This window comes from Sorghum bicolor, chromosome 10, assembly GCF_000003195.3.
Source record: "Sorghum bicolor cultivar BTx623 chromosome 10, Sorghum_bicolor_NCBIv3, whole genome shotgun sequence".
In the NCBI taxonomy this organism is placed as follows: Eukaryota; Viridiplantae; Streptophyta; class Magnoliopsida; order Poales; family Poaceae; genus Sorghum; species Sorghum bicolor.
Window position 1 is genome coordinate 2,477,855 of NC_012879.2, and position 21,276 is coordinate 2,499,130.

At 45.8% G+C, this 21,276-nt stretch overlaps 3 protein-coding genes across 9 annotated transcripts; all 3 read right to left on the reverse strand.

Moving 5' to 3' along the window:
* Positions 5,844–8,640, reverse strand: LOC8068428 (hexose carrier protein HEX6). The gene is made up of 2 exons (XM_002437753.2): positions 8,160–8,640; positions 5,844–8,064 (listed from the first exon to the last, which is right to left on the reverse strand). The coding sequence occupies exons 1-2, from the start codon at positions 8,293–8,295 to the stop codon at positions 6,635–6,637; spliced, it is 1,566 nt and encodes a 521-aa protein (XP_002437798.1). The 5' UTR covers positions 8,296–8,640; the 3' UTR covers positions 5,844–6,634.
* LOC8068429 (nudix hydrolase 19, chloroplastic) lies at positions 9,337–12,490 on the reverse strand. The gene is made up of 6 exons (XM_002437754.2): positions 11,851–12,490; positions 11,589–11,729; positions 11,322–11,426; positions 10,564–10,663; positions 10,275–10,367; positions 9,337–9,899 (listed from the first exon to the last, which is right to left on the reverse strand). Exons 1-6 carry the CDS (start codon positions 12,352–12,354, stop codon positions 9,634–9,636), a joined length of 1,209 nt encoding a protein of 402 aa, XP_002437799.1. The 5' UTR covers positions 12,355–12,490; the 3' UTR covers positions 9,337–9,633.
* Positions 14,976–21,019, reverse strand: LOC8068430 (uncharacterized RNA-binding protein C17H9.04c). Of its 7 annotated transcripts, none has more exons than XM_021450538.1 (5): positions 20,771–21,019; positions 17,032–17,235; positions 15,917–16,288; positions 15,634–15,704; positions 14,976–15,344 (listed from the first exon to the last, which is right to left on the reverse strand). In XM_021450538.1, the coding sequence occupies exons 3-5, from the start codon at positions 16,267–16,269 to the stop codon at positions 15,331–15,333; spliced, it is 438 nt and encodes a 145-aa protein (XP_021306213.1). In that variant the 5' UTR covers positions 16,270–16,288; positions 17,032–17,235; positions 20,771–21,019; the 3' UTR covers positions 14,976–15,330. The 7 variants fall into 7 exon arrangements, with proteins under 7 accessions (XP_021306213.1, XP_021306209.1, XP_021306210.1 ...); XM_021450534.1 differs by having other exon boundaries at positions 14,976–15,347; positions 17,032–17,230; positions 20,771–21,004; XM_021450535.1 differs by having other exon boundaries at positions 14,976–15,347; positions 20,771–21,004.

The window sequence follows — 21,276 nt, forward strand, 5'->3', positions numbered from 1 at the left end:
AGCCACCATGTTGTTTTCTTGCATTGGGATCTTCACCAACTGTGTACAGTTCAAAAAAGAAAACGTTTAGTTTCAAGTTGGAAATTTGAATTTCTGGGCTTGATCAGTGCCGATGGCTCGTTTTTTCTTCTTCTGAAATCCAGTTTTGGTCTTAGGTCTTTGACCCAGGGTGGTGGTTCGAGTTGTAAAATCATTCCTGCCCCGCCCATCGCTTAGCCGCCTTGTAAAAACTGCTTCTTCTACTTAAATATAAAGATACGTAAACCTTTTGCATATTCTCGAAAAAAAATCCAGTTTTGATAAAAGAAAAAAAGGAAAATTTGTGCGTAGCCAATGCATTATTGTCATTGAATCTCGCAAAAAAAAGACGTAATGGGTTATTGTCGTGAACAATCTTAGAAAATATCCAAAGCACTGTTCAAGGCAGTTAGCCCTTGCGCTGCAAGTGGATGATCTTGACGTTCGTGGAGCCTGTCATCAGCGTTTCAATAATACTTTGTTTTTTATTTGGTTGTTGCAGCGAGAGACTTCTGAATCTCAATTGCAGGGAAAAGATTGAAGAGATGCTAAGATGGTCAGTAGATCACATGTACAGAGAGTACCAGGAAACAATTCCTTTGACATGGCATTCATCAAGTTCTAGCAGTAATTCACAAATGCGTTCAGTAGTGTTGTCATCTCAGATGAATTCTGAATTCTGATAGAAACTCCCCTGTTCAGTTCGAAACCACCCGCATCCAGATTCTGAACAACACATTCGACAAAAAGTGCGCACCAAAATTTGAAATTACGGGTCAACAGCATAATCTGAGTGAAAAAAAGGAGTTTTTTTTTCTTTTAACCTCTTTCGCTCTGTACACTGTACAGCAGAGGAGGATCCATTAACCTGATGAACTCGATAATATGGCTGCTAAGAACTAAGGAGCAATTGGCAGCCTCTTCTTTGGACCTAATTACAGGGTTTTACATGGATCGCAGAGAAGCAGACTGCAACAAAAAAAAACATCGGAGTCTGGACAGACAGCAAGAAGTGAAATTTACAGCAAAAGAGCGCCCTTTTTTTTGTTCAAAAAAGGGAAAAACAGCGCGGCAGGGCAGGGCAGAGCATCCATCCATCCATGTACATGAACACGAAGCGAGGAAGAGCGGAGCGATACACTGATCAGGGCATGACGGTGGCGGAGTCGAGGCGGTCGAGGCGGCTCCAGAGCCGGCCGAGCGTGGGCGGCGGCGCCCGGCGGCAGGCGACGGCGAGGAAGATCCGCTGCAGCTCGTCGACGAGGCGCACCATCCGGCGCGCCGGCGCTAGCAGCAGCGTGAAGGGCAGCACCCAGATGCCCAGCTCCAGGATCAGCATCACCGGAGGGCGGAACGGAGGCTCCCGTCCGTCCCGACTGCCGGTCGGCCGGTCGATTGATCGATCGATCGCTTCTCCCTCCCCCGCGGGAACGCGCGCGCCCGTCCAGCTCCCAGGAAACAGGGGTTGTTAAAGGAAGAGGGAGATTGGAGTCGCCGCCGCTGCAGTGGGGGGCATGATGGCGGCGAGCGTGATGATTGGCGCGGCGGCCGGACCCAGCCGGAAGTAGCCCACCCCACCCACGTCGGATCGGATCAACAGACACAGGGGAATCAGGGGATATAATAAGTAGTATGCTGCTGCTGCTGCTGGTGGTGGTGGTGGTCGCGGCGAGGAAGAGGTTGCAGTTGCGGCGACGTGCTACCTGCCGGCCTCCCTGCACTGGATTGGGTGGGGGAATTGGGGGTGGATCCGTCGGGCAGGGCATGCTGGCCGGTGGCCGCCACGCCACACATGGCCGGCCCTGCGGACGTACAAGTGTTACTCATGGTTGGGCGTTGGCACGCATCTATGCCTATAGTATCAATTTCGTTTTATAAAAAAGTCTACATTTTTTTAACCGTCACAACTTAAAATTTTTTTTGTGTCACATTGTATGTGTCGGAAGGATGTCGGGAGGGGTTTTTAGAAACTAATAAGAAAACAAATTACATAGCTCGTCAGGAAACTGCAAGACAAATCTATTAAGCATAATTAATCTATCATTAGTACATGTGGGTTACTGTAGCACTTAAGGCTAATTATGGAGTAACTAGGCTTAAAAGATTCGTCTCGTGATTTTCAACCAAACTGTATAATTAGTTTTTTTTGTGTATATTTAATGTTTCATGCATATGTCCAAAGATTCGATGGGATGGATGAAAAAATTTTGGATGGAAAACTAAACAGGGCCTTATATGACGGTCTAACTTTTATTCTGAAGTGCAAAATTGGGCGACAGACGCCATCTCTGCCTGTTTTAAACCAAACAAAGTTGGTTTTAAGGGTGGTTTCATATTTTTCTACAAAATAATAAAAAGCTAGTGTGATCTCTTAGAATTTATAAGTAATTCATCTTAAATAAATCAGAAAAAAATCTAAAACTAGCAGCTCATTTTTTCTTAAAAAAATGTTATCTATCTCACTATCTGTCGATGCTCTATTTTTGAGTTGTTTGGATCATATTTGTTCATATCATTAGCGTTTCATCACGAACAATAAAACAATAGGATCATAAATCAAAAAAGTTTTAAATAAATTTAAATATATCACCAATAAAAACATATTTAGATTTCTGGTGAAAGCTTTGAAACTAAAAACTTGTCAAAGTTGAAAGCTTTGATTTGACAAACTAAAAAGTAAAAACATTGGAACGGGGAGAGCTAGCAGGTGTATCTGGTTGGGGGTTTTCTGGTGAAAGAGGAAGGGGCGAGCTAGCTTGCATGATGTGTATCCCGTCACCGTTATTTTTTTCTTCTTCTTTCATTCACAAAAGTGTCAAGCAGTGAGAACTGAGAAGGACGTGCAGCACTGGACAAGTAATGAGCTCCTGCCTCTTGCAGGCCGGGCCACATGGCGGCATGCGTAGTAGAGAGCGCGAGCTCGCCGTTTATTATTGGCCAACGTGGACAGGTAACGTATGTAGGCATCAGCCAGGCAGATCAGATCGCCCAATAATTCAGAACAATCTTGTCTGAATGTCCCTCATGTCCTGCTGGTCTCTGCACAGTGCCGATGACGATGCTCAGCTGTTGCTCTCTTCCGCGATGGAATGGAACGGGAAGCTGCATGTCGAAATTCAGATTTCAGACCGATCGACAGGGATCGGAGACAGAACAAAAGATAGCCACGTGTGCTCTCTGTCGGCAGGGGGCGTCACTCTATACTTATCTGGTTGTCGAGGAGAGTGGATATATATATCTATGTATATATGTATGTGGATGCATGCATAGACAGAGGTAGCTAATTGTCACCTCAATTATTGTACCTTCTCGTTCTCGGATTAGATGCTCTTGTGATGGAGATCTAATTGTTGATTTATTCATTCCGCCGTCCTGAATCACATCATCATATATATAGTAGAGATGAAACACACGCTCCGTCAACTGTCGTGCCACATAGTATATATACTTGGCCCGGCTCATGCTATTGTTGGGCCAGGCTTGGTTAGAGGAAACCATAGCTATTCATGTATTTTATTTATTAACTGAAAAAGAATGAGAACCTAAGCTCTAACGAGTCGGCCTGATAATACCCATGGGATGGTCGTGAGCACGAAATTTTTAGCCCAAAAGGTTAGCTTTTTTTTTTTTAATCCGGTCCTTTCCATACGGTGGATGCTGGCACGGATGCCTTGGTGCATGAAGAAGACAAGGGCCTTGTTTAGTTCAAAAAAAATTATAAAAAAATTTAGATTTCTCGTCATATCGAATCTTGTGGCAAGTATTAAATATAGATAAAAATAATAACTAATTACACAGTTTACCTGTAATTTGCGAGACAAATCTTTTGAACCTAATTAATCTATAATTGAACAATATTTATCAGCTACAAATAAAAATATTATAATGTCCATTTTATAAAAAAAATAGAACTAAACAAGACCTAGAAGAGGCACGACTTTTTAAGGATTGTGGTGTGTCCGCGAGCATCGTTGGATCAGCACTCTAAACCCCTTTTTTAGAGCTCTCAACAGGTCAAGCTTCTTAGACGCACGTGCCGTTTACCTATTGTTCATCAGAATTTTTTTTTATCTCTCCTCTCACAGAGTAGATGGAGTCAATTTTTTTTAGCTCCTTGAGCATCTACAAAAGATTATCTAAAAGTATTAGCTAAATTTACTGATTTAGCTAAAAAAAATAGTAAAGTACTCTAACAGACTCTTTATTGAATGGCTAGTAAGGTAGGCTATCCAAAAGTAGAGAGTGAGAGAGGAGGGACGAAGAACTACTAAATATAGAGAGTCATTTACAAAGTTTATTAAAAACGTTTTTATTACCTTTACAAAACGATTTGGCTGATCTTTTGGAGATGCTCTTACTCCCACTATAATATACCGCCATGGCAGTCAGGAGCTTCACAAAAGGAGGCCTAAGTTAGGGCAATTTTTAGGAAGCAACTGCCTACGAATAGCGGCTAATTTCAGCCATTGTTTTCCGTTGTTTAAATATAGGAAAGATAGATAGCGAGTGAATGGAGGGAGTCGATCGAGCATCCACAACACAAGATCTGCCACTCGACCGATCGGACCGATGCATGAAGTTTGTGTTATATATTTGTACGGGCCACCACCAAATAATACTTCATCGATCGAAGCAAGCATATCGATCATGGCTTCTCAAGTAGTGGGGCGTCGCTCTTGCTCTCAGCTGCCCAGTCCCGTCGCCGGCCTCCTCCTCGTCACCATCGTCATCAGCTTCACGGCCGTCGTCGCCGACTCTGCCCGTGTGTCAGCGCCGCCGCCGACGACCGCCGCCAAGCCGATCGAGGTGTATGCGGCATGCAGCAAGACGATTATGCCCAAGAGGTGCAGCGTGAAGCTATCAAACTTCGCCAAGACCTTGGCGGAGACGAAAGCGATAATCGCCGGGCCCGAGCTCGCCGCCGCGAAGCTCAAGAGCGATTCCTGCATCACGGAGTGCGCCAAGGTCGTCGACGAGGCCACGTCCAAAGCCGCCGCCGCGAAGGCGGACGAGGAAGCGCTCAACGTGCTCAATGGGTACCTCAACGAGAAAGTCATGTACAGCGAAGGGCCGATCGGCCCCTGCGAGTGTAATTGCCCGGAGCCTTGCTCGGCGGACGAGTCCGCCGCCGTGAAGAAGCTCGGGGAGGCCACCGGGTCCATGAGGGTCCTAGTGTACCAGCTCAGAGAACTGATCGACAGCGGAGGAGACCTCGACAGCGAGGAGAAGAAAGCCGAGGCGGCGGAGATGGAGAAGTCCATGGACAGCGGCGTCCTCCACGTGACCTGCGGCCTGACGAAGCAGCCTCAGAAGTGCAGCGACGAGCTGTCGGCGCTGGCCAAGACGACGGACGAGGCCAAAAACGCGGTCTGGTATCCGCAGCACGAATCCGTCGTGAAGCCGCCGCCGGCACTCGAATCGGTCATCAACGACTGCCGCACAGCCATCGAGGCGGTGAACCAAGAAATCTATTCCGCGGAGTCTCAGTTGAAGAACCTGGCAGAGATACGAGCCGCCATCCATTCCTACGTCCAGGGGGATGGCAAAAAGCCACAGCTCTGCAAGTATTCATGCCCGCCGCCGCCGCCGGAGAAGCCGTGCACGGCTAACGAGACCGTCATCGTCGACAAGCTGAGCGGCGTATACGATGCGTGGGTTGCCGCCGACAAATTCCTCACGGAATTACTGCCTCCAGCTGAGGTCAAGGGTAAAGATAAGGCGTCAAAGAAGACGGAGAAGTAATATCTATCCGTCCGTGGATCCTTTAGCCCTATTTCGCCTTTTTTTCCGACAATTTTCATATGCATGCATGGGATTTTAGTATGTTTTTAATAATGACCGATCGATGGTCTGTAACCGGACACTTGCACTACGTACGCTAGCTGGTTCTACGTAAAATTCTTGATGTCTTGGTTCCCAAAAAAAATTATTGATGTCTTGATAGCTTTGACTACTGTTATTTTATATAGAATATTTATCAAACATGGTTCACGTATAGTACTTTTATGAAAATAGTTTAAACCATATACTAGCCACACACAAATGCACGGGTCATTCACCTGAAGGTCCCATATGAAAAAAAAAAGGCAAGATTGAAAAAATGTAGGAACGAGAGAAACACAAAAATTGAATAGGATTGCAAATGCAAAACAAATGAATGGAAAATACATATATGGTATTGTTTAGTTTTCAAAAAAAATTCCTGGTCACATCGAATCTTGCGGCACATGGAGTATTAAATATAAATAAATGAAATAACTAATTATACAATTTACTTTATTTGCGAGACTAATCAGTTATTTGAACAGTAATGTTATAGATTATCAGCCAAGTGAAGAGCGTCTTGATTTGCGTATGATTAGCAGTACCGGACTAAACCAGAGGCGAGATCGGGACCTGCACCTGCAGATCGGCGTGGCTTTCGGGCTTTCGGCCAGGCATCAGGCACGCATTTGTGATCCTGCAAATTTCAGATGAATGAAGGCTTACAAAACTTGACCGAATCTCGTCTAATTTCTTCAAAGTCCCGGAGGCCGGCAATCTTGTTTGGCCTTCCTCCATTTTCAAATTCAGAGGCCTCTCTGCTACGAATAGGCGCGCATCATATGCTTCCGCGCTAGAGTTTCCCGCCGGCGCGCGCCTCATCGGCATCGGGGCCAGGGCCGACGACCCTGCTCCAGAACCAGTGCGCGCGCCACACCCTGCCCACCTGCTCGATGGGCACCCCTTTCGTCTCCGGCAGCAGGAGGTACACGAACGCGGTCATGACAGCCAGCCACGCGGCGAAGAAGAAGAAGATGCCGGCCTTCATGTGGCACAGCATGGACAGGAACGCCTGCGCCACGAACACGGTGAACGCGAAGCTCACCGCCACCGTGACGCTCTGCCCGGCGGCGCGCACCTCCAGCGGGAAGATCTCGCTCGGGACCAGCCACCCGAGCGGGCCCCAGGACCAGCCGAACCCGGCCACGTACACGGCGATGAGCAGGATGAGCACCCCGGCCCAGCCTTTGCCCACGCCGCCGCCGCCGCTGTCCCGCAGCTCCGCGGCCATGATGGCGCCGATCAGCACCTGCGACGCCAGCATCTGCGCGCCGCCGGCTAGGAACAGCGTGCGGCGACCGAAGCGGTCCACGGCGAGCATGGACGCGAAGGTGGAAGCCACGCCCACGACGCCCGTCACCATTGCCGACGACAGCAGCGACGCGCTCTCGCCCATGCCGATGGTGCGCAGCAGCACCGGCGCGTAGAACGCGATCGCGTTGATCCCCGTCACCTGCTGGAAGAAAGGGATCGCCACCGCCATCACCAGCTGAGGACGGTACCGCCGCTCGACGAGGAGCCGACGCAGGCCGTCCCCTCCGGCCCCGGCCGCCTCACCCGCCGCGGCCGCGGCGACGATGTCGTCCAGCTCGTCGCCCACGTCGACGCCGGCGCCGCGGACTTTCTGCAGCAGCCGCGCCACGTCGCGGCGGTCCTTGCCCTGCTGCACCAGGCTGCTGGGCGTCTCCGGGAGGAACAGCGCGCCGAGGGTGAGGAGCCCCGCGGGGACCCCGGCGAGCGCCAGCGACACGCGCCACCCCCACCCGCCGCTGATCTTCTCCGTGCCGAAGTTGATCACGTTCGCCGCCAGCGCGCCGATCCCGACGCTGAGCTGGAATCCGTTGCTGAACGCGCCGCGGAGCCGGGCCGGCGCCATCTCCGACAGGTACAGCGGCACGGCCTGGTTGGCGAAGCCGAGCCCGACGCCCAGGAGCACCCGCCCCAGGATCACCATGTAGATGTTCACCGACGCGCCGCCCACGGCCGCGCCCGCCAGGAACGCCGCGCCGCCCAGCACCATGGACGCCTTCCTGCCGCGCCCCGCCGTGACCCGCGACGCCAGGAACGTGGTCAGCAGGCCCGCCACGTACAGCGACGACGTGAACGCCGTCAGCAGCTGGCTGTCGAACTTGCAGTAGTTGCTCACCCGCGTGTCGCCGCGCATCCGGCGGTACACGTCCGGGAAGAACTTGCGCAGGAACGGCTCCATCGACGACACGCCGCCTGCATGCGCGAGTGCCTGTCAGTCACCGTTGGACATAGGAGGACGACCTTGCTAGCTGCTACTTGTCGCTCATGGCATCCATTTTTTTTTTTACCTGCGACCCCGATGTCGTAGCCGAAGATGACACCGCCCATGCCGGCGGTCATGCAGGACAGCACGACGAAGGCGGTGATCCTTCCACCGTAGCGGCGGTCCTGGCCGTCCTCAACGGCGACGATGCCGACGGCCATGGCTAATCTGATCAGTGATCAGTCGACCAGACAACCGGAGCTGCTTGTTCTCACTCGCAGTGGAAGACAAGTGATTTTATCTTGTTGCAGATGTGCAAGTGTTGTATAATAGTACGGAGTAGATGACTTGTAGCAATCATGGTTGACTAGCCGGATATATAGGAGATCCGATGTCGACCAATGCGAGTATATATGTGACCATCTCGTCCTTGTTTGGACCACATGAACCATAGCTTGAACAGGGTACGCAATGGGCAGGGCAAATACAGAGACAGACAGAGGTGCCACTCAGCCGTTGCTATCTGCAGACGATTGGTATGCTGACTAGTTTGTGCACATGATACTACTATTCTACAGGTTTTGCTGACTAGTTTGAGGCTGATGCAGACTGCCTCGTGTGCTTGTGCACTAAACTAGACAAATCAAGGTGTTACTAGTAGTTTAGTGCTTGCTTGTTGCAACCAGACACGAGACCAATATTTAGACCAAGAGAATCTGGGAAGATTACTACTTGCTGCAACCAATCATTCAATCTCTGAAGATTCAACTTGAAAGGCGACGTGGCTGGCGCCGGCTCAGGCAGTCAGGCATTGGATGTGGTGTTCGTGTTTGCTACCACCGCCGGTTACTCTTCACTTAGGCCTTGTTTAGATGCAAAAAGTTTTTGGATTTTGACACTGTAGCACTTTCGTTTTTATTCGACAAACATTGTCCAATCATAGAGTAACTAGGCTTAAAAGATTCGTTTCGTGATTTACAGACAAACTGTGCAATTAGTTATAATTTTTACCTATATTTAATGCTCCATGCATATGCCACAAGATTCGATGTGACGGAGAATCTTGTAAAGTTTTGGGTGCATCTAAACAAGGCCTTATTCTACATCCATATAGTGCCACTTCTACCTACAGTGAATCTGTGATGTTAAGTGGCGAATTGATCTGGGAAACAAGAGCAGCAAATTACCCATGAACAACTGTAACAAACCACTTTTGAAAAAAAAAACAGAGAGAGGAAAGATTCGGATATTGAACCCAGATATCTGAATATATATATGTATAAATGCATGAGTACAATTTGTGTTGTATATCATTGTATCTTTGCAATGTTACGTGTGATACAAAAAGGATAAAATGTAAAAAAAAAAAAGGATATACATATCCGTTGATGCCAAATCCTCCGGGAAATCTTCTGTACCTAACTCTATTGACATTTTATTACAACCGGCAATGAATAGTATCAGAATTACACTCACAACAACACAGAGATAATCCATGAGCCTCCAACCCAGGGATCCAGTTCCTGCCATCTGATGTGTCTGAACACTAGGGTCCAGGCTTATAGATTTGAGAAGGAACTAGGCAGCTTTGGTACTCCCTCAAAAGCCCATGCTGAGATAAGGTGATGAGCAATGGCGAAGGGTCCTGGGACGAACATTGGAGCAGGCTCACCACTTTCGACTTTGAAGTCACCAGAGAGGCTCTGCCCTTTCTCAGCACCCTTGCAAATCTGATTGACCTTGGCAGCATTTGTTCTCTGAGCTTTTTCGTATTCAGCAAACGTCAACGCTTTCTTGATGTCTTCACGGCTGTGCCACTGGGCATCTACATGCATGATAAAAGAATGGCATTTGAGATAGATGTTGAAAGCTTTCAAGTCTTCCATTCTCTAAAAAGAATCAACATATTAAGCCTCATTTCTAGAGTGTATAACCTGCACATAATCTTGTGTCAAATCGCAAGTTTCATGCATCAATAGGCTCAGGTAAAAGCTTAAGAGTGCTATCAAAGGGTTGCAGTATACTCATACATCAGCATACCATGTCGTAGCAGAGGAAGAAAATTATAATAGCAAGACTCACCACAACACAGGATAAAGGACAGACGAAACAATTATGTAGGAACAGGAAGGGAAGTTAATGAAATGCAAGTCAAAATAAAGAAACATCCCTGGATTCCTGATCAAGTGTCAAAAAATACCTTCAAGCTCCTGCTTGTCCACTTTTATCTCCAACGTTTTAGCATAAGCAAAGAAGCCCATCATTAGTTGGCAGGGCATAGTATTTGGCCCAACTGATACAGTACAAGAAGACAGTTTTAAGTGCAGAATACTTAGTTTGCAAATGTTAACAAAAGCACTTAAATCATTGTGGTGAATACTACTATATTTTGGACATAAAAATAAGTACAGAAATGAAAGTACAGTTCTAATCTTCCATTAGTATTTCCACTACCATTTTTCCTCAGAAAACAATGACAAGAACATTACCAGGCCATGGTTGAGAACTGTGATAAACGACTTGTCCAACTTCAATACCAGTTTCCTCCCAGGTTTCTCGTCTCACTGCCTCTTCCAGGCTTTCTCCTGGCTACAAACATAACAGATGCAGTATAAGCTTCTAATAATGTTTATATTTTATAAAGAAGACAATGATCATGTTAGCTATAATACAGACAACACACTAGCTTACATTGAGCATAAGCTTCCGGTGATATTTAACAGGAAAATAAGCTCTCTTTTAGTTTCATAAAAGGAATCATTGTACACTGTTCATTTTCAAAATCAGACCAACCTTTTGAACCCATAGCTACTTAGTTAAGATCAAGAGAAACATTTATTGTAGAAGAAATGTTGCATATTTAAAACTCACTCATTATGTGTGGTAGGTCAGACACTCAGTTCTCATGTATGTAGAGTTCAGTTGTTTTATGCCGGAAGGGTTTTTGTCCCTTGCAGTTAAAAATTAATATGACAGTGTAAACTTATTATGAGCTTATCTAACCAGGACATTCTAGTATGCTGCATTCATTATTTGAACTACTTATCAGTAAATAATTGCATTTTAAAGATGAAAATCTATTTGTTTCTGGAAACATGGACAACTGAAATTTACTCTTGACGTTTGTGTCTCCTTCCATCTAACAACATCCAAAGTCAGTTTCAGGAAAATGGTGACAATAATAGAGAATTCAATGAAACATGGAATAATAGCAACATGAATAAGAATGTTAAGCAGTTATGTGCACCTCTATGAAACCAGCAAGACAACTCCACATACGAGGCACAAATCTTGACTGGCGACTTAAGAGCGCCCGATCATTTTCTTTATCAATGACCAACATGATCACAACCTGCAATACCACGTGCAGAAGAAAAGGGTGTACACCGTATTGTCAGTTTGAGTATCCCTACAGGATAAGAAATGGTGACAGGTACTCAGGTAGCACAACGTGCACCCACAAAATCCATACTGCAGAAAAGAGGGGAACTGAGGAAGAGAGCACAAATCATACAGGATCAATTCGAGGGTATATCCTCTTCTTGCAGGACTCGTTGCTGCACTGCTTACGCCTTCCGGCTTCAGTAGGAACAGCCTTTGCTCCACATGCTCCACAAAACTTTGCCGTGCTGTGCCATTCGAGCAGTGCTCGAGCCTGCTCGGAATCCAGAAATCAGATCGAGCATGTTCTTCAAGTCGTCGGTGAAAAACAACGCCGCTAAATTACAAGTGATTAATGGTTAAACAAGAACCGAAGAAGCAAGAATTTTGCATACATGTCCTGCGATGGCGAGCTCCCCCATGGCGTGCTTGTCGCTCCAGTCCGTGGCCACCATGAGCGTCCTCAAGTCCACAAACGCCGACGGCCCATCCCCGTCCGCCGGCCCACCGACCGTCGCTCCCTCGCCCTCGCTGACGTCGACCGCCCAGTACGCGGCGGCCTCCTTGCCGCCGCCCTCGACATGCGCGCCCAGGAAGACGAAGGCGTCCGGGGCGAGCCCGGGGACGCGGGACGGCGGGAGCCACGCAAGGCACCAGGCCGGCGCCGCGGCGGGGGCGGACGCGGGAGGAGGGTCCGTGGAGCGCGCAAGCGGGCGGCCCCGGCGGAAAGGGAGGATCTTGGAGAGGTACGGCTGGGGATTGGCGGCGGCGGCGGAGCTGGGGTCGAGAAGGGAGCGGAGAACCTCGGCGGCCGCGGAGGGGGAGACGGCGGTGGTGGCGGCGGAGACGCCACGCAGCGGGTTGGCCGCGAAGGCGTGGGCGCGGAGGTGGATTGCCATGGCGGTGGCGGGGGCGCGGGGCTTCGGGGTAGCTGCAGCTGCAGCTGCCGGCCGGCTCCACTGCCGCTTCCTTCCCGGCAAGGCCGCTGGGGGTAGGTGCAGCCGTCAGCCTGCAGCAGTTGGATTGGAATTTTGGATCACTGGACGGAGACGGCGTGTGTCTATGCCATGTGGGGCCAGAATGACAGGTTGTGGCTATACGCACTCATGGCCATCGTCAATTGTACCTACATGGGCTGACAGAATTACCAGACCATTTATAACAAAAAAGGCCGTTTATCATGCACCCGCTTGTGGGCCAACGATGGACATCCTGACATTTTGAATTTTATTTATCTTTTCAAAGAAATTAAACTTCAAAATCTAAAATATTTAAACTAAATATTTGGGCCTCTTTGAATTCAAATCCATGGTTAGCATGCTTTAGATTAAAAGCTCACCGATGTCAGTGGTGTTTTCCATAATGGTAATGCTCCTTCTAGGGCGTCTGGACAGATCGGACAGACCCACACGACTGGACCGAGCCACGAGCATGCGTCCTCAGCTCCTTATCCGTTCCCACCCCGTCCCGTGACCCCTGCGCCCACTCACTCGATGCCCCCGCCGCTCTTGCTGCTCATGCTCACATGTCCGCCCTCCTGTCGCGCCGTAGCCTTTTCCATCTCCACTCCGCTCGTTCTCCTGCTAGCGTCCACACGCCCGCCCTCATGCCGCACCGTCAGCGAGCTGTCCCTCGCTCCCTCCCTCGCTCCCTATCTCCCTATCCTGCGATGTCCATGGCCACCAGAGTGGGGTGATGTTGAACAGCTTCCGATGAGCCAGCACGCCTCCCCTCCCTCCCTGCTGCTCTCATCCTCGTGCGTTGCGACCTCCATGCATGTGGAGACAAAGACGACGGCGTGGCTCCGACGAGGTAAGTAGGTAGGGATCTAGATCTGAGGTCTCTCCTCCCTACTTTCTCCCACTGGATCTAGATCTGCTCTCTCCTCCTGCACCTCCTCCTCCTCTTCTTCCCCTTCTGGATCTAATGGTGGTAGCTAGTGTTCCAGTGAGTCAGATCATGTCGCTGTTTTGCAATGATTCATTTTCAATGTTGCAACAGATGATGTGGAATGTTGCAACGGTACCTTTTTTTTTGTTGCAACATGCGTTTGTCTGATGTTGCAGAGCAGTTCTTGAGATGTTTTATTTTTGTTTTTTTCGTTGTTGCACCCGATTCTCCCCCGATGTTGCAGTAGTTTTTTATTGCAACATGTGTTTTTTCCGATGTTGTATTAATAGTGATTGAGATGTTGTAATAGTTTTTTCTCGTTGTTGCAGCAGATTCTCCCCCGATGTTGCAGTAGTTTTTTTTGTTGCAACAAATGTTTTTTTTGTTGTTGCATTAGTAGTGCTTGAGATGTTGTAATAGCTTTTTATCAATGTTTTAGCAGATTTCCCTTGATGTTGCAGTAGACTTTTTTTTATGTTGCAGTTTATATTCTTGTTTGTTGCATTAAATGGTTTCCAATGTTTCAATAGCTTTTTCCGTTTGTTTTAGCAGTTTTTTTTTTGTTGCATTTTAGATGTCCTTCGATATTTGCAATAGTTGTAGCTAGAGGACAGACTATGGTGGTGAGTTGATGGTTGGGTCAGAGGTGCTGAGTTGACGAGGTTGTGGGCGAACAGATCTGTGCACGTGGGGGTCGCCTTTTTTCTCAGTGCGGGCGTCGGGTAGGAGTCGTTTTCAGTGGGGACGAGTTGGCAGCGGGCGGATATGCTAGGGTGCGGCAAGGTGAGGAGCGGGGCGGATCCTGTGCTCGTGGGGGTGGGGATGGGCTCCTTGTGCGGGGAGCGGACGAAGGGTGGTTCTTTGCACGGGGCGAGTTGGTTGGGGGCGGACAGGTTTTTTCTCTGTGTGGTGCGGATGGGGAGCTCGACGTCCGGACGCGCTGCTGGTGCCGGATATCCGAGCGCTAGCAGTACCTAATATGTTTGAAAAGGGTTAACCAGATGTTGATACGATGATGATGTCAACCAATGGCTGCTTGAGGTAGAAGTGGCTCTAGCAGACGTGTGGATTTGTGATGATGGTTTAGGGTAAAAAAAAAAGGCACTATGGATTCACAAGAAAAAAAATAAGATGATCAAAAAATTTAAATATATAAGAGATCCCAAGAAACTAAATAATTAATCAGAGACTTGGATAATCCTCCTAGGTTTATCAATCAAGTAATGGAGCTCATCAACAGAAAATTGGAGGAATTTGTTTGACCTCACTGGAAAATTGTACGACCATTGGATATGTGTGAAAAGAAAAAGGAGAGAGAAGAGACACACGATGATAGTTAAGGAATTAGTCGATGATAGCTATATAGATCAAGGAATCTTGAAAAGTTTCAGGTGTAACTAAACAAGGCCGCAAGCAACGCAAATCAGGTCAGCAAAACATCCTCTCAAGTGTCATCCTGACTGTAAAATGTTTACGAATACATGCTTGGCATAAATAAACTGACAGCGCGTGCGCGTGCACACACACAAAAAAAAAAGACAATGCCATGATACATGCTAGTAAACCACACAGGTTTCAAGACCAGCAAAACATTGATCAGTAATAGGCGTAGGGTCATGCACCAACAGAGTATAGATAAGCAAACACTTATTAGATAATTATTATATATGCTGTTTAAGACCAATACATAATGCAAGTACATCATCAAGCCGTAAAATTCAGCAGTTACTGAATCAACACAACCTCAAAAAAAAAGAGCAAACACACACGCGCGCGCGCGTAACGGTTGTTGTGCTTGGGTACTTCTCCACCCACGCAACGGCAGCAGCGGTACTACGCTTGGCAAATGGCAATCAACAATATACTTGTGTACGTAGTAGACTCATCCTTCCTGGATGCCTGATGGTGAGTGTGTGACAGCAGTTGGTTCCATCGCTCGGCCAGCTCGTCACATCTCACGGTCTTGGTATCACCTCGGTCGCCTCTTACTTCCCGGTGCCTGCTACACATCAGAACAATTCCGTTTTTGAGGACCCAGAGCAGACTAAAAGGTCTCTTCGAAGTGAAAAGATGCATCAACGTTTTGAAAGAATAATGAAAGATCAAAAGGCACTTCACCAGGCATCAGGATTGATTGATTAGATAGCTAGCATCTAATAGATTAATCATTGTTGTAAGATTTTAATGTGCTTTTCTAGACTGATCATTGCATGCAAACTTAACTGATTACACATATAAAAATGACACAAAATTTGAAATCCTAGTTGTATACTGACGAAGACATATACCTGCCTCCCTTGGTCCATTGCACCTATAGCACTCCATCCTGCTAGCAAAGTTGTGCACGTTGCAACCAGGCCTGGCCAAAGTACAGAAACACAGTATATTAACGTCTGCCTCAAGACAATTTCCAAGCAAACCCATAAGATCAACTTCTATGAAGAACTGCTGCTGTTTAATCAGCATTCAGCATAAAACACAAATGCATGCCACTGTTTATTGCCATGCATACGAAGGCATTCCTTCATTTTCCTTCATCTTACTGAAACGAAGCAGAAATAGTTTGATCACCTTGTGCAGATCCAGTCGCCAGCTTTCCACCCAGCACGAACTGCGGCGCTGTCGCGTCCACGAGCGAAGTCAACCTCAGCACCGGCTGCACCTTGTCCTGCTGGGAAGTCCCTGACGATGGTGCCGCACTTGAAGCAGCTGCTGCGGCTGGCAAAGTTGTGGTAGCCGCAGCTGCAGTACCAGTCACCTGGACGGATGTCCAGGGAGGTCAGCACACCACCCGTGCTATAGCTGTCACTGAACTGCAAGTCAGGGCGTGGGTCACGGCAACGCTGACAGTAATCACGGCGGCTGAAGTTGAGGTGCTGGCAGTTCTTGCAGTTCCAATCTCCAGGCTTCCTCTGGATGTTCATTCGCAGTCAACACCTAGCCCTGCACACCATGCATGTCTCAACAAGTTGTGGAGTGTAGTTCAGAACATAACAAAACAAATGTATACCAAACCTAAAGGCAACTACACGTTTCTTCATATATCTGTATGATATATGAGCAGACATTACAGAAACAACCTTGGTGTATTGCAATATTATCATTATACACAGGAATATACCAGTCACCTATGCAATGATGTCTAGCCAGATGGGAGCTAGAAGACTGAGAATTTGAGGCCCATTGTTTTTTTTGGCCTTTGTTAGATGCTTGTACGACATGCAATCACAAACTAAAAAAGAGAGAATATTTTAAGGGGAGACAACAGACATGGAGAAAGAGATTAAGCAAAAGCTGCCTTAAAATAGGCTTAAGCTTGACCAAAAGGGCACCCTGATCAATCATTTGGACGTACTAAAATCGATTATGTTTCCAAGTTAGTGTACTAACTGAAAAGGAAGTAAAAGCCCATGCACAGGAAAACTAATCATTCCTATATCTGATGGAAATTAGTAAAGCAATCAATTAAATTGCATAAATCATGCATCACAAGGAGAAAATCACACTTGCATAGTTGCATATAACTTATTTAAATTGAAAGTAGACTTTTTTAGACAAACTAGCTGTAGATTTAATAGCCATAAAGGACGACATACTTTACTTTGAAGGGGAATGGACAATCAATAGAGATGTCACAGTGACAGTCTAATGCATGGGCATAAGAACGAGGAACAAGTGATGCATACTCTGTGAACTTGCGAAGTCTCTTGTAGTTGTTTGTTCTTGGTACTAGGGTTTCAGTTGCTGTGTTGTCCTTGTTGTCTGCTTGCTGGCTGTGTTCATTCCTTGTGGCTGGATGCCCTTTTATAGTGGAGGGGCCTCAATAATTGCGAATCCAGGGTTTGCTGTGGAGGCACGGAGATGCTTTGATCTTACCCTTTCTAACTGAGCTATCCAAATCGAACAAGAGTATGAGATGAAAGCAGAAACGAGAAAGGAAAATATGCAAGAGGAAAGTGATGCTAAACAAAGCAGGATTTCACAGTATTACATTTTGTACCTACACCATGGAATATTAATATTTACTTCTGAAAACATATTAACAGCTATATAAACTACAAAAAATAAATCAAATAATACTCTGTTTCCATATACTTGGCCACTTTGACTTTTTTGTTTAAAGTTAAGTTTTGATATATGCATACGCAAATTAAAGCATATACTCCCTCCAGTCATTAAAAGAAGATGTTTAAGACAGCCTGCATAGACTGCATGTAGTGCAATTTAGCTGTCATAAGTCTTTCTTTTAGTGACCAGAGGGAGTAATATCTTTAAAGCACCTTTTATCACAAATCTTTTTTCCCAATAGAGGAAGATTCAGAATTTCAATAGCAATACATCAAGTTGATACATGGAATGATCACAAATCTATTATCACTATTGTTGTCCCTTTAATTAATTGAACATATATACCCAGTCAAAAACTCTCAAAGTTGGTACAGTAAAAGTTCCCGAGTATTCTGAATGGAAGGAGTACTTGACCTCAGCAATATGAGATATAGTCAGGAACTATTTCTGGTGTGAACATTCTGTAGGCGGTTAGACAAAACATAAAGCAGTTAAGTAGTTCATATAACTAGATGATGTCAAACAAATTTTGTATTGGCACGTATAGCCCATTATTATAACATAATAACTTGAGATTTCAATCTAGAAGCAGGGCTACACCTACAACTGAGCGCAGTTATGAATTTGTGATTGAGCAGGCAGGGCAACACCACATGAACATGCAATGGCAGCGAAAAGATTTTTGCATGCAATGGTGCCTAACACACATTGCAGAATGGTCTGCAACGAAACCAGTTAAACCAAAAGAATATTGTCAAATTTATCATCTTTCATAATTCATACAAATATGTAAGTTGCTTCAACACTTGAAATAAGCACAAACAGAAGTTGACCTCCTGGATATTCCTATACATGATAGTAACGATTTACATTGATGAAATGTTTTTTGTTTTCTCTCTCTATGTATTTTTGCCCTCCTTTCTTCAGATTTTGGCGGAGTAACTATCATTTAAGCTATCCATGGACAATATCTTTAATAATTTCCATGCGACATAGGTGCGAGGATCGAGGAACATATTCTTTATACTTTGATTCTTCCGCCAAATATATACTGGTGGAGGTGCATATCTAGCAATGATGCACACTTCGTGTGGCTAAGAGAAATTCTGATGTTCCCAGTTGTGACCAAAGTGCTACATCATCTGAGGAATTATAAGAACAAAAGATGAAGTAAATCAAGAAAATAGGCAAACAAAACACAAATACGATCGCGATGAATCTACATTCATTCATCTAAACAATAGAACTTTTGAACAAGACAACATGCTCCCATATTCTTTTTAGCAATTTTAGTTACATTAACCTTTAGTATTTCTCTTATTATCAATTGAAGATGGTTTGCTTTATACACAATGGGGCTCACTGAAAGACAACATAAAATCATCCAGTTAAATTTCTGGATAGTAAAATTACATTGTTAAACTATCATTTTTCGTTTTGTTAAGTCATGCAATCTGCTTTGATTATGGAATATTTCCCAACCTTTGCCTTGTAGTGTGGAAGAACTGAATAAAATAAATTGTTCACTAATGGAGTCAAAGTAGCTAAGTATGAGTAAGTTATTGAAAACTATCGACAAGATTTGGTGAATTGATATCAAATTAACAGTTTGATAGTAAGGTTATTACTTGGAAGACAAAAAAAAAGGAAGACAGGTGAAGCTTCTTTTTTTCGTCAGTAATTTTTTTGCCCTTTGACTAATATAATCGACGATTTGTGTTGCTTGTCCATTCTAGATGCTAAGCTGCCCCTAAAAGATAGTACTAAAGTTGGCTAGATGTTTAGTTATATGCTAGGGGCAGATGGACATAACAACAGATTGATGGTATTATTGGGGTTATTAAATATATATAGCCTTTTGAGAATCGATTCTCCACATACGTGCATGATCTTTAGTCATTCACAAAACCTATTCTGATATACATATATTCTCCCAAATCACACTTTACACAATAATTCAAGAGGTTCCATGTTCAACCCCAGTCAGCCATCCGTACTGTCATTTGCAGGAAAGCATCTCTTTTGATTATCCTATTCAGAACTTCGATTAGTACTTCTGTTCATCTCCTGCTGTTGTTATTCAGGACAAAAACCAAACTAGTTTTATAACACGAACAACTCTGTTTCTTAGCAACAAAATAAGAGCAGTTGGGGAATATACTATAGAAGTTGAATTACTTTGATTAAATATTGCATTCTCGAAGAGGGAATATGTATATGACAGCCATCAAATGATATGGCTCCCACCAAGGCACAAAGCATTTACGGACTTCCTAAAAAGGGTCTAGTTATCAAACTTGCGAGTTCACATGGATTGTCTAATTTAGAATGGAAATTCTTGAATCAGCTCTGGTATATATTTCTTTCCGCTGCAATTATTCCTACGTGTTACAGCTGATGGATGTCGATGTATTCCATGTCAATGCATAGCATTGCATCACGGAGGAAAATATTGACAAACAAGGAAAATAAGGTCTAATGTTTGAGTGTCCACCTTCCCCTCCCATCCAATCACACATAGACACATCAATAGGGTGTTCCCACGGTAATCCCCAAAAAAGAACACTCACATATCATTATCACACCCAGTAACTTGGATTCTTCAGCCAGCATCTACAAACGCTAGAGCAAGGTTATGCCGACGCTTCTGGCGGTGCTGACTTGAGGAGGCATCAATTCGACGCGGAAGTGCAGAAAGCAAGAGATCATGTTTCTTTGTTATCAGTTGCAAATACTGTTTCCACTAGATCATGTTGGTTTACGATTCATAGAATGGAGATCAGCAGGGCAAATTAGAAGCCCAACTTGATCTGGTGGAGGCGAAGTTCAGCCCGCGTCGCAACTGAATGGCACTCTACTTTCTGGAAAAAGGCAAAAAAGATGCCAAGGTTCTAATTCCACATAAATTTTATTTGCAACTATTGTTCCCCGTGTCGCGAGAACAATGTCCCCTGATTACCTGTTCCCTGAGAGGGAGCTCACATATGCAGCGTCCAGTTGCTGTATTCATAACAATATAACATATGGAACATAAATTCTGCATGTCGGTGGTCTTCTCTAAAGGTACATTATAGTTGCTGATTTGAAGTTTGGAACCCTTGGACACGCGATTTCTACTGAATAGACAAATTGACACGAACCAAAAGCTTATGAAATTATAAAAAGAACGGTAGCAAATCTTCGTCAGTCTTTTTTATTCCCCTTATCCTAAAGCCCACGGAAAGCAGCAGAACCCAGAAAGTGGCAAAAAAGGAAAGGAGAATGCCAGGGTCAGTTCATCCTTTTTCAGAGAGTGAAGAGGAAAAGAAAATGCAGCCCAACTTTTGACGGCGATGATGAATAGTGGCAGTTGAATACCTGAGGTTTGTTCGGTTACCGTCGTGTCGTGGATATTCAAAGCGGAGGCTTGGGGACCGGGGTGGGGCAGGACCGCGGCCCAGCGCGACCAACCGCCGGCCGCCGGCGGTGAGTGACGGAGCCCGCATTCGAGGCGAGGGGCATCGCGCTCCCAATCTATTTTCACTTCGCCTCCGGCGGCGCCGCAGCGGGACGGCCCGATCTGCCCCGTAGCCCCAGGGCGTAGGCCGGCGCCGTTCGCCGCGTGCACCCCAGCGCTGCACACAAGCTCTTCACTTTCGTCGTGTCGTCAGTGAATTTGCTCATTTTGTGTTTTTTCGTTTTGTTTTTTTAAAGGGATCATCCAAACGAAAGAAAATCACAGAAATAGTCTTATCGAAAATTGAAATGAACAAGTTAAAAACTCACCAATTCATAACGGGATTTTTCTGATTTCATAGTTAGGCCCCCAAAATAAAAACTTTTCAAGATTTCTCGTCACATCGAATATTGCGGCACATGAAATA